Here is a 13,996-nt window from a genome sequence, read left to right as displayed (position 1 = left end):
TTTGTAATCTAATTATGTAACACAAATACAAGACTACATCTTTTTACAATCTCAAACATCTTCACATTTCCTACGACCCTAGTACCTGTCCTCAGGTGACCTAGAAAGCCGAGAGTTCACACCCATTGTGCCAACAAAAGATCAAACGAACCCGCTAATTAACCGGCTTGACATTTGTATTGTAATCTGAATCACAAAGAACTAAAACATCTTGATTGTGAACTGATAATATCTGGGAATAGATTTTTATCTAGCACTTTTGTTATAAAATCTAGATTTTAGACAATGGAGTTAGGTTTTGATATGATGAAATTAGGATAAAGCTTGTGGCACATTATAGCAGCACGGCAACAGCACGGCTGCAGCACGGCGTCGCCTCGAATTAAGACTACGGCTAGCTGCCAGCGCGCCAACCACGCGCTGTCCGCTCGCCGTCGGCGCGCCGTCCGCTCGCCGTCGGCGCGCCGGCCGCGAAGTGTAAGCTTGCTGTCACCGCAAACTCAATTTTATTTTAAAACGATTATGATTGATGTTATGATTGAACACGACGTAATGACGTTGTTTCGCTGCCGGCTCGGAGTCGGCGCGCAATTAGCACGCCCGCCTTCGGCGCGCTGTACGCACGAGGACCGCTCGCTTACAGCACGCGGGCGGCGAGTCGAGTTGTGTGGAAGCGGCAAGCACGCTGACTGCTCGCCGTTGGCTTTTTCATATTGACATTACGAAATATATTATAATATACACGATTTAATGCTCTAAATTGAATGACAACTTAAATGCTGGTGTGGAGCCGTGCTGTTGCGGTGCTGCTGTAATGTGCCACGTCCTTTAATGTCTAGCTCTTATTGTTGCCTTTTGTTAATTTGTTCAGGTCAGTTTTCAAATGGATGTTCTTCAGTAATTTATGTACATAGATAAAAAAGCAATGTTTTGTGGTGTCTATATCATATATGCCAATTCATCATTGGCTATGCTGAGTTATTGCAATCTGACGGATGCAGCCATGACCAGTGTTCTACAGTCATCGACCTATATGTCATTCAGAATAATGTTAATTTAATTAGTTGGTATCTTCTTGTATACTGTACAAACTCATTAGAAAAAAATCTTCACGAACAAATGTGTCTAAACAACAGACATTGCTAACATAATGATCAATATGAAATCATCATTACTAAATAAACAACGTCGCGTATAACAATAGATTGAGTGATCTGTTCAATGAAAACATCCTTACTAATGAATGCGCCGATCTACTAATGAATAGGCATGTGATGCGGAGGAATGAGAGTCATGTTGTGAGGAAGGTGATAAGTATGAACGTGGAAGAGGAAGACCAGAGAAACCATGGATAGATTGTGTGAAAGTAGATATGGTAAGAAAGAATGTTACTTGTGAAATGACGGCAGATAAAAGAGTATGGAAGGAGAAAACATGCTGCGCCGACCCCATATAAAATTGGTGTAAGGGCAGGAGGATGATGACGGCATTACAGGTGTTTTGTAACGCTCATTCCTTAAGAACCTAAAATCTGTTACCATATTTAAAAGGAAACTTAAAGATTTCCTTATTCAAAAAGCGTATTACTCTGTAAAAGAGTTTCTCGAAGAAAAATAATAATATAATGAGAAATGAATGTAATGTAAATAATGCGATATGTTCAGCTAGATTATAAGACTATATTATCTCACTAAATTTAGTTCTGTAATAGTAATTAGTTTTGTTTATAAGTAGTAACATAGGAATCTAATGTAATGTATATGTTAATAAATTGCAATGCCTTAACGGGCAACTAAGTCCTAAGTACGTACCTAGTTATAAGATCCTTTTATGCCACTTAAGTAGTTCGCAATAAAGATTTTGAATTTGAATTTCTTCATTTAATGAAAAGAGGAACGGGTCTTTGCTCTGCAGTAAAGTAAAGATAATAAAAAGGCTTGATGATGGTGATGAATTAGGAATTAGAAGCTTATGTAATTAAATCGGAAAAGACTGCTATTAAAATGAGTAATTGTCTTGTAGTGAGAAAGTTAGTCTTTGGTTATAATGCCGATGGTGACAACGTACAAAATGCCAAAAAATAAGTGTTTTTGTAAGTGAAAACTCCATTGAAATCTGTTTACATCGAATATTTTCCCAAAGGGGAGGAAGCATCAAGTTTAAAATATGTTGTTTTGCTTCCTCTCGCTAGTGATACAGCGCTGAAAATACTTTTCAGTACAAAATGATTTTGTTGAAAGTTGAAAGGAAGGATTCGAGTTTAGGGAGCTTATCTTTGAAATAGATATAGAAAAATATTCTTAGTTTGTTATAGACGGAGTTGTAAACAATTTTGAATGAAGGAATTCTGTGTAGATACCTAGTTACTTCTAAAGTTACATTAGATTGTTGAAAGTTATGTTTTAAATTGTGGAGGTGGTGAGACTATTTAATTGAAAGGCTTGATATGTATTAACTAACTGATCGGAATGAGAAAGATTACTGCTTTGCCCATTCTATCCTGTGTATGGCTAAATAGAATAGCACAATAATGTTTTACCTCCTAATAGGTGAATGTCCAACCTGATACTTACATTTGTTTATGCCATGTACATACTTAGGTGGGTGTGTTTTTGGGGGCCGTCTCGTAATCAAAAAGTACTTACTGTTTTAGCCTATTCTAAATTTGATGCTAATTTATTAGACCTTTTTGATTAAGTTTTCATTGCATTTCAGGCGCAGCAAGGCATGCTACCTGTGGCGCGCTAGGGAATGCTGAGCGGAGCGATCCTGTGCTCTGCGCCGGTGTCACTGCGCGGCCTGGCACCAGGCCTGCCCGCGGCGCGGCCTGCGCTCCTCGCAGCCCTCGTCATGCACGCGCTACATGATCGCCAGGACGAGGCCAGCTTCATAGGTCAGTGGAACATATCTTACGATCCTGAGCGCAGCACCGGTACCAGGACTGCCACCATAGCAGTTGCGCTCGACCGTCATCTTGAGATCATACTTTTTAGGTGAAGAGAACAACCTTTACGTGCCAAACCAGTACCTTCCAACTGGTTGGAGAAAGTTGTTCTCTTCACCTAAAAAAGATCAGCACCATTCTAGGGTTCCATGTCCATACAGCCCAGAAGCTAAACTCTCTTCACTTTTAGACATTTTTGTAAAGTATTCATTCAAATCATGAGCCAATCCAGCTTTCTCTGGATGATGGCTTGATTACAAACGTTTTAATATACGTTACAGTAATAAATTAGGCAGTTTCATAAAGTGAAAAAATATCTTTCAATCTATCCCCATTCAATACTTCCGTAAAACTATAACAACCTGAAAACACCCCCAAATACAAAGTCACCCCATTATCATACAATTAACGCGGTAATTTCTCGCACCCTATTCAGGGTTACTTTATGGCGTATATTCCTGATAAAAACGTGTAAAACTACCCTCTTGTTCATTAACATATGCGTCGTGTTTTCGATTTTATCAGCAGAATTTTGCAAAGGTTTGTCATATCTGTACCATCTAGTGTCATAGTGTCAACGACCTCTTAGCACCCCTGTTTTTATGGCATACCTTTTTTGGTTGGTTTCAGTATTTCATTTTGTGTTTATGAGTATTTAGTCTGCTAGCTTAGTTAGATAACAGTATTTAGTTGTTGATTTCAACAAAAAAATGGTTATGGCATGTATCACAACTCCTTTCAGAAATGTAATTAATTACGTAAAGCAAAGTTGTTATTGCCAATCAACACCCTAGAAAAATCTTGGAAGTGCTGTCATTTTATGTAGGTATTTCCTACAGAAGCATTACACCTCCATTCAGATTATTCAGTGACTTTGATCCACAAAAAACGTATAGTACAAGACTAGACTCCATCTAGAACATTTAATACAACAACCAATGACTAGCTAACAACACGAACATAAATAACTATCGTATTGTCCAAAGGATAGACAAAATAAAGCCAAAAAGCCTTATTAGTGCCGTCTGCTTCATTCCACATCTCTCGAGTCAATGTTCGACCCGCCACGTTGTGACGTCACTATTTTGACGGCTGCGGCTCTCGATACGGTAAAGGCGAAAAGGAGTCCCGTCGTAAAAGGTTTGATGATTCTTAGGTGTACTGTTTTGGTAGCAGTTTTTGTTATTGTCTTGGTTTAAGTTAGTTTAAACGAAGACTTTATTTTTATCTCTATCATCTTCTTGTATGACTTGTGGTGTTGAGGGTACTGTATCTGTTCATCATCATCATCATCATCATCATCATCTCAGCCATAGGACGTCCACTGCTGAACATAGGCCTCCCTCTTTGGTCTCCACAGATACCTGTTGGAAGCGACCTGTAACTGTTATATAGGTCCAATTAATAATTAAATCTCACGTCTGCCTAATCCTCTGAAAAAAATATCTTGCTAAGTAAATTTTATCTAAGATTCGCTTTTTCTCGTTGAATACATTACGCAAAAAACTAACTTACACATTACGCTTTTGCGTCAATAGTCCTAATTTACGTTATATCAAAGCGAAGAACTCGTTTACACGAAAAACATTGTAATCCAGGAATAGAAATCAAAGTAGGTAGATACCTAATTACTTAACATATTGCGTAACAAAAACAACAAGGCAAAGAATAAACAAATCGATCGTTATTACTCATTCGTACCTCGAATGCCAGATCTATGAAAATTTATATCAACTGGCTAAATACCAATAACTGGCAACCCTGTTCGTAATTCACCCGAAATAGTCCAGTGGAGTCACGCGAGGCAGCCCTATCGGCAGACATCTTGGCGCCTGCCCTCCCCCGCGCCACTCCCTCCCCGCTATCGTCTGACGCAGCCTTGGTGCATTGTAGATTCATAGATTCTGAACGCCTACATTTTATGTGGTCCTGGTAGTTTTTAATTTTTACTTAGTCACCGCTCGGTGCGTATGGCTTGTACGTACGTCACTAGGGTCGTATGAGGTCAAAAATTATTTCACCTTCACTGATTCCCCTAAATTCAACATCGTCATACTTTTCATTAGGTCTTTACCTATAAATACCTATAGGTTTTAATTCTTTCCCTTGTACTCGTGATACATTTCACTCATACGCTTACTAATGCAGCCTCGTTACTCATGCGGCCTTGGTACATTGATTCATAGTTCATAGAACGCCTACACATTATGAACTCCTAGTACTCCATTATATTACACGTGCCTTTCAAAATACGTCGAAAATATTATATGAAACAAGAACTTTTTTTTGAAAATCTCTTCGTTCAAGGTTTTACCTACTTAATTCCGTTTTAGTCCCTCGTGTCTAGATTTTCATGTCTAATTTCAAGTCTGGGTTTATTTTCTGTCTTTCTCAGTTGGTACGTCACAGGTAGGTCACCAAAGGTCACACGAATATTAGGAATGAAAAGCTTCTGTCTGCTTATAGGTTTAAGGTTTTTTACTGGTTCAGGTATACGCTAAGTCCCTTGTGGAAACTTTCTATATTTGTAGCTTGAAACTGAAATATAACTTCAGTAATTTATCTACAGATACAGATAGAGATTTCTCAAGAAATAACTAGTACCTTTGTACTTGATTGTATATGTTATTTTGTCTCATCAACTGTGTACATAAACTGTTAAAAAATACAGTAGGTTGCAGTAAAATAAAGGCAGTAAGCTTCCATTTTCTTTATTGATAAAGATAACTTAAATTATGACAAATCATAGCCCCATTTGCAAATTAGGATAGCCTTCCAGCGTGGCAATGCTGCAAGCCTCTTGGGCACGCTCCCGGTCGACAGCGATGGCGAAGAATTTCTTGACCCTATTTGGTACTTAGGTAGTTATTAGTTTTATTGAACTTACTCACCCTCTTTTACATTATTTTAATAATCCTGAAAATAATTGAATCACCGACCCAGATTGAGCAGGCGTGGTGATTGACGCTTAATCCTTCTCTGTATGAGAGGAGGCCTGTGCGAAGCAGTGGGACAGTAAAAAGGCTGATGATGATAATGAAAATTTGAGTGTATCTAATTGTAGGTCATATGGATACATTATTTCTTAATACGTATTAAACTTTGCAAGGTAGTTTCGATATTATCTTCTGCTTAAAATGTCTCTAGATAAGTCTGCTTGCAACACTTTAAGAGATTTCGTGTTAAGTTTATAGTTAAGTGAATGAATGACCTTTAGCTTTGATATACACTTAACAAATAGATAAACTTAACAGTTAGTAAGAATAAGAAATCACTCGCATCTAAGTAGAGCAGTGCATTATATTTGGCGGTCGAGTTGCGCAAGCGCACATATTGTTATTTTGACCACGACTTATTACTATTGTTGTAACTTTGTGCGTGTGTCTATAGTTCAATAGATGAAGTTAATGTGGCTTATTAAAGTGTACAATACTAGGTTTTTGTTGTGGGTTCACTCGCGTCTCAAGGATTACTTGAAACATGTTGGTACTCTTTCAATGTTTTTATTGTATTTTCTGTAGTTTATTTCTTATTAGTCTGAAATCTATCTAAACGAATTCTGTTCTATTACTTCCTGTGTCCCGAAGGACCGTGTCTACAGGCACCTAGATAAAGCCTTGGTCCTTGCTTAGCTCAGGCCCTAAACTGTCTTTGTACCAAAACCATCTAAATCGGTTCTATGTTTTTTTTATTTTAAAACCTGACAGACAGACAGACTTATACTTGCGAATTAAAGTTTCTAGGCGTATTGTTTTATTCAAATTCTAAAAGCAACATTAAAAGTTACTCAAATACTATTGACCATACGTACTTCAGATTAAGAACTACTTCCTTGTTTAACCCACTTTACCATTAAAATACTGACCCAAATTAGCTGTTTCTAAGTGTAACAAATATGATTTTCACAAAAAGCTGAACAGTTAACATTTAGTAAAGAGTACAAGCGGTCATTAATGTAGGGCACTTTATTTTGACGGCCGGTTACGCAATGAGCAATAGTCACGACTCATATTGTTGGCACTTAAGTGTAATATTTAATATTTCCTACAATACTCGCTTTTGTTGATGTTATTGACATAATTGGGTGATTATTTTTTTTTGGTCTGACTGTTTTTTGGGTGCTGTAGAAATTCTGTCCAAGTACTTACAAAAAATGCTATTTTCCCTTGAAAATTGATAGCTGTCAACTTTAGAAAGAAATCGATATACCTACGTAAATATTTTTTGTCATCTTGACCAAAGAAATCGGCTAGATTTTTTTTCGTGAAAATTAATTTAAATATGAAAGGACATGTAAACATATTTTATATGTATAAAATGACCCACTTTTTTCGGTACGTGGTTGTTTTTTTTTTGATAGTTACATGATAAGTCACCGTAAACTATATATTTTTTAACTGCCTTCCCAAAAAGGAGGAGTTGGTCCGAAGTTGGTTTCTTTTTTCTACAAATATCCACAACATTCTACTTCAAAACATAACAAAGGCTTTTCATTACTCACCGATGACAAACACCATACGCAAGAAACAGCCTTACAAACAGGAGAATTCCATTTAAAACACTCAAACACTCCATTTCCCGTAAAAGGTTAATGAAATTACCATAACAAAAAAAAACACCATGTAAAAAGCCCCGATCCCCATATTTCGTTATTTACACCTGATTAATAAGAAATGTATGGGTTACAGGCGCCACCATGGTGCCACCCCCTCCCCCAAAACCCCCCACAAATGCGAGTTTTCAGTCCCATGACTCACTAATACGGATTTTCCAACCAACCCACTTCGGACAAAACGTCATAACTCCACAGAAATGCCATGCCATTCTCAACCGTAACGCTTTCGAGATAAAACTTCACTTTTTCTCAGTACATCCAGACTTTTTAAGGTTGAGTTTTCAGTGGCTAGTTCTTTCAGTTCATTCATAGTGCGTGCATGGGTGGTCGTTATTTTAGTTCTAGATAATAGTAGGTAATAGTAATTGTGATAATTAGGGTTATGTGGGTGTGATGTGCCGGTTTTTAATATTTTCTGGTTTGTTCAGTTACGTCTTGAAGAATAAACCTGTAACTACGGTTAAAAGTAAGTGGCTGAAAATCTTTGCTTGCAAAAGAGAATCTGAATTATCTAAACATAAAAAAGCACGTGAATGCATTTTCGAAAACGTGAGAGTAATCAGTCGTCACATTTCTTTACATTAATGGTTTTGAGTTTAAAAAATTTTAAGATTGAAAAGGTTAGAAATGAAATGCACATTTTTGCATTGCATTAAAATTTGAATCATCAACCCCTGTCCTTATCCCAATTTCATTTGAGGTCCGTTCGGTGCAGCGTGTTTTCATCTTCGATACTCTTCTGTCTGCCGTCATCTCACAAGTAACATTCTTTGCACTAATTGATCAAATAATATAGGTATAGTTAAACGACATACTTACATAGGTACTCTTACATACTTTTAAGTTCCTTACAAACCAATTTTGCATAAACACTGAAATTAATAATTATCTTAAGCCTTCTTTTAATCCTCCATAAAAAAATAAATACTCAACGAAGCACAACCTTTAACTGATTTCCCAACACATATAATTATAAATATTATTCCACGTCACCACTCAAATATTTTCCTACCATTGTGTATACATACATACATATATATATAGAAAACAAAAGAGAAATGCTTACTTACATGAATAACTAATGTAATTCATACGAATGTTTGATATGCCTGTCAATACAATGGCGGCCATTGATTTTCCATTAGCTCGAAACATGCGTCATAACTGATAATGTTGGCTTTTAGGCTTTAATGTACCGATGCTTGTAGTAACTGTATGTATTTAAAATATTTTGAAGTATTACAAACATTATTGGGACGTAGCCCTTTCCTTTATTTTTTACGCTATAAATAATCTTAAGCTGTCATCCTAAAGTTATTGATCGCAACCCACAAACATGAACTAGACTTTGTTTTTGTCTTGGATTCTTTGTTCCTAATTTTAAACTCAGCCCAAGAGAATTGAAAACATAATTTAGACCAGTGCTTACAAATCTATTTTGAGGTCGGCTTCCAGTCTAACGGGGTGTAGCTAGTTAGGTACCAGTGTTTAAAAAGAGCGACTGCTTACCTGATCTCCTCAACCCGGATACCCCTTGGTACGACTGGTTATCATACCGTCTGGCTTCTACCCGTAACAACTACCAAAGAAGTACGAATGACTATGCCTTCCGCAACACAGAAAAAATTGTGACGACAAGATGGTCAACCATCCACGGACCTGTCACGCCAAGCGTAAAAGCTGCCCTAGAACAATCGCCCTATTTTACCAAAAAATCAAAGGATAGTTACCCTTGTTGACCTCTGTACCTAACTGCATAGTCCTGCACAGTCCTGCATGCCTGTTCGTAACAGCCTTTTTATCGCCTCACTGCTGGGCTGCAGCCCCCTCTCAAATAGAGAAGGTTACATGCCTGTACTTAAGTACTTTCAAAGGATAATCGCCTTTATTGACCTTTGTACCTAGCTGTGCATATGCACAGTCCTGCACTTGAGTGCACATGTATGTAGAACGCTTGCAGTGCGCAGCAGAGCGTCACGTTTGCGTCAACAATGTTGCATCAATGTAGGTAGCACTTATTTTGTACTGTGGGTGCTATTTTTCATGTACTTTGTTTCTAAGGATTTGTAGAACAGGTTTTTTAGCACTTTAGCTAGCTTAAAATGATCGTAGGAGGATATAATTTTGGTTCTTCAAAAGCAACAATATTTTCTAGAATTCGTTTTTCTAGCTTCCCTTTCTTTTATTAGTTTTCTCTAAGTGTCTAATGTAAAGAATCAAATTCGTTATCGCAAAGTTATTTGGCAGTATATGTACAAAATAAAATGGCTGCTGTAATCTTAAACGCAGAAAGAGTTTCCAAAAAAAAAAACTGTTCTCTGATTTCTGAGCCAAATGAAAATAAAGAGATATGGAATGGAAAGCGTTTTTCCGAGAAAAAGAAATAATTACAGCAACGTGTAATTAAATCAAATAAGGTATCATTTTTCAAGCATACGCGAGTTAGTAATTCTGGCAAGGATAGAAAGGTCAAGAGTTCACGAAAAATCTCAAACGCTCAATAAAATAGTGCCGACATCATGCGCTTATAAATCAAAATAAACTTGCTTATATTACAAACCTTTTTACTTTAAAATGTTCATGTAAAACAATCAATCCTTTGGGCAATAAAAATCCTATTTTCCTTCAATAGCATGTTTCTGTTCAATAAAACTGTACCGTGTGTACTCGGACTAACAGGGGCGGCCCCCACCGTTCAGTCTGTGACCGGCCGTATGCGAGGCTGAACGCGTTGCGCCTTTGCCGCGAAAGTGAACAGTGGAGTGCGTTTAAAAAAAGAATCGTAGTGACATATTGATTTTTTCTAAAAAGGTTCTTGGCGGGAATTTTTAAATGAAGAATTTTATCGGTAAAATTAATGAGGTTTTATTTAAAATGGCTGTTTTAAATAGTAATGTGTGATGGCGTGTGGGATGAGATTTATTAGGACAGGAGCTCGAAGGAAATTTGTTTTTCATGCAGTTAATTCTACTCGAGAGTTTAATAACGTTCAATACTATGCAAATAGGGTTTTTTATGTCTCTAGTGTTGTGAATGCGTGTTTAAAAATCGATTTTTACATCGATATTTTTTTAACAAAAATATTTTTGTTTTTAATAATTCTTACCTTGTTTTTTGAGTTAATGATTATTTCAATAGTTAATAAGGTTTTAATTGATGCGTAATAGATGAGTTGCGTCTCCTTGAGCGAATAGTTTTTGTTATGTTCATTGTTTGGCTTAATTATAGGTTTCGGTTATTATGTTCGTCTTATTATGCAATCAATGCCAAACTGACGCCGACGCTTTTCAAATTAATTATTAATAACTGGTTGCCCATCCATTTTTGGATACTTACATTATCTATGGGCACAACTAGAGACTGAAACATACCTATTTACATTATATTCCTGACTATACGGGGTTTCTGGTTTTCAGTCCAAATTAACAACAGCTGAATAAATCTATAAAAAAAACAGGTGCAGTATAAAATTAGGTAGGTATCTCAGAGGAGGTACCTCTCTCGGAGGTATCTCTCTAGTAGGTGTGTCAGAAATACTGACTATATCAAATCAATTCTACATCAATTTTTATCATTTTTTTCATAGCAAGCTTGATATAAAGTCAGTATCAAAAATACGGGTCGTGTCAAAACAATAAAAAAAAATACAAGTTTGTGTTACTTAGCAACTGAATCAAGGTAATTTGCTGCACTTTTTTTAATTGTATGCAAGTAGGGCACAGTCTTTTTTTTTGTTTTTATGTTTCAGTAGATGTAGATGACCGTCATAAATATTTTTTTTTGTTTATTTAGAAAACGTGAGCGAGATTATTAAAAAACGATTGACTGCATAAAAAATATTTAGATTTAAGTACTTACTGCTCTTCACTTTAACACATTTTATGCATTGCGGCCACAATTTTGGTTAATGAAATGGAATATCTATCAATCGATTAAAAAAAACATAACGAAAATAAGAATTTCCCTTACAAACAAAAATAATACCATTAAATAAACTATAATTAAGCGATACAAAATACTAACATAGTGCAATGAATATTATGTCCCCTTTTTGCTATACCATACAATATCGTTCCTCCATTATAAACAGACTATGTACCTACGTAGCTAATAAAAATATTAAAACTATTTTGTTGACATTACAAAAGTAACAGTTAAGGCTAATTTACGACTGGTACATATGAATATAACATTGTACCAGTGGACGGTGATTGTCCAACCATGACCGTGAGCATAGACCATTTATAATCGTACTTTTTTCATTTGTTTTTTGAATGCAAGCGACTTTATTTTTTGGTAACTGGGTTGAGGAGGTCAGATAGACAGTCGCTCTATGTAAAACACTGGTACTCAGATGCAAACGGTTGGACGGGAACGCGACCCCAATACAGTTGGGAAAAGGGTAGCAGATGATTTAATAATGATAAACATATAGGCCTATGTTCAGCAGTGGACGTCCTATGGCTGAGATGATGATGATGATGATGATGATATAGGTCCAAATCTCCTTTTGTACCAAAACTACTGAACCGATTTAAATTATATTCGGGACATAGATAACTTATCCAGATGAAAAAGTAGTTCCTTCGGACCGCGAGAGGACCTACAGGAAACCGCTACTTAGTCAATAATAAAAGTAACCTTCTTTTAGTATCTTTATAGTTAAAAATAATATTGTTTAGTTTACATAATACGCGTAGGTGCCACCTAAACCTAGCGGGTCCCGTAGTAAATCTGGTCAATTAATTAGGGTTAATCCGGGATTAAACTAAGATTAAGAGGGCTCGTTGTTTTACCCGCTGTTAGGGTTAAACTCGATCTATTTTCATTTTGGTTTTAACATATTTTGTGTAGTTTAATTTATTTTTATTGTCATTAAAAGTAATGTTAACTTTTCTAGTTTTTTTTGAGAATAATAATTTTATTTTTAAAGTGACGTAACAGAATGAAATTACATGTTTTGGCTTTCATGTAAAAAGTGAAACTAAATTGAAATTCAATAACAGTTATTTTCTCTTTACATTTTTCATCATTGCGATGTCAGTTCATTGCATAAGTTTACAAAACTTCCTACAATGTGCATAAATTGTCCACTTATTCTTAATACTTTAGACTTACTTACCAACAAACGCCTGTTTGATTTTTGGCTTCAATCCTATATAAGTTTATATTAATATTTTCTACAATCCTATACTTATATTAATAAGTTTTACCACACTTTATGTGTCCTTATCATTCACAATTTTTTCCAACCCCGACGTGTCCCAAATCGCTCTACATTAAATTTAATGTACTAGCAACCCCAACAATACAACGTAATACAAAACAATTTCCTTTCTTACCAAAATGACCCAAAACATTCAAAGACTTACTTAACCTACATACAAAAGGGAGGTATGATTGATCACATGTTAGGAAATGGGTGGTTCATGATGGATCGGCTCCGACCTGGATTCTGGCAGTGCGTTGACCTCAAATGTGACTTTTATTGAGCTGATGATGCACGCAATGTGCTTTTGTTTAGTTTGGGGTAGTCAGAAAGCGTGTAGTTTTTAGTGTCCCGTACCTTAAGAGTAAAATAGGACCGTACTTTCAAGACTTTGCTGTCTCTCTGTTGCGAGGCTGTATCTCATACCTACCTTGACATTTGAAATTTTCTGTTGTCTCCACAACAACAAACACTGAAAACTAGAGTAAAATAATACTTTAGGGGGCTCCCACAAAACAAACGTATTTTTTGCACGTTTTATATATTTAAAGGGCACATACCCCTTCGTATCTTATTTATATGGACATGAATTCAATATTTTGCAACCTTATACTGCCCACTGCAGGGCACAGGCTCCTTCTCATATAGAGAAGCAATGAGCGCTAATCACCACGCTTGCTCAAAGCGGATTGCCGATTTCAGACTTTCAGTTCAACTTTAAACGTAAATTCTCAATTTGTTAGTTACGCATAGGTCTGATACATACCTACACCAAAAAATAAGATAATTTAAAATACCTACTCTTTGTGTAGCGTTATTTTATCTAAATAACAAGCTTTCTTCATCAAATAACAAGTTTCTTGGTAACCATAGTTGACGATCTACTTAAGTCTGGAACATGGATTGTGCCATAAACCGCGGTAAATGGGACAGGCGGGTCGTTGACCTCGGAAACATGTGACTCAGCACTTTTTATAGTACTTGTTTGTACTATATCAATTTGGGAAATAGAGATGAAATTCTTTCATGATTTTTTTGTGATTTTCATAGTAAATTTTTTGCTATAGTTATTTTATCGTGGTTCCACACGCATCCAGTGGGAACTACTTCCAGTATGGCGATAAAATATAGCCTATGTTATGCGGGTGTAGTGTAGCTGTCCTATTGTGAAATAATTTTTCAAATCGGTTCATTAGTTTCGGAGCTTTCCGGGTACAAATAAACAAAA

At 36.2% G+C, this 13,996-nt stretch overlaps 1 protein-coding gene across 5 annotated transcripts in view; it reads left to right on the top strand.

Moving 5' to 3' along the window:
• LOC110373926 (protein Fe65 homolog) overlaps positions 1-13,996 on the top strand; it is a 69,865-nt gene that overhangs the window by 8,962 nt on the left and 46,907 nt on the right. For 2 of the 5 annotated variants that reach the window (XM_049841667.2, XM_049841666.2), the window contains exon 1: positions 10,236-10,407. In XM_049841667.2, the coding sequence (XP_049697624.1) occupies positions 10,392-10,407 (16 nt within the window). In that variant the 5' untranslated portion in view covers positions 10,236-10,391. Of the gene's footprint in view, positions 1-2,714; positions 2,894-7,845; positions 8,026-10,233; positions 10,408-13,996 lie in introns of those variants that run through there. The other 3 variants (XM_064039595.1, XM_049841664.2, XM_049841665.2) reach the window with 3 other exon arrangements.

The sequence above is a fragment of the Helicoverpa armigera genome, chromosome 19 (genome assembly GCF_030705265.1).
Source record: "Helicoverpa armigera isolate CAAS_96S chromosome 19, ASM3070526v1, whole genome shotgun sequence".
In the NCBI taxonomy this organism is placed as follows: Eukaryota; Metazoa; Arthropoda; class Insecta; order Lepidoptera; family Noctuidae; genus Helicoverpa; species Helicoverpa armigera.
Note: the sequence above shows the minus strand (reverse complement) of the source record. Positions and strands in the feature narration are given on the sequence as shown.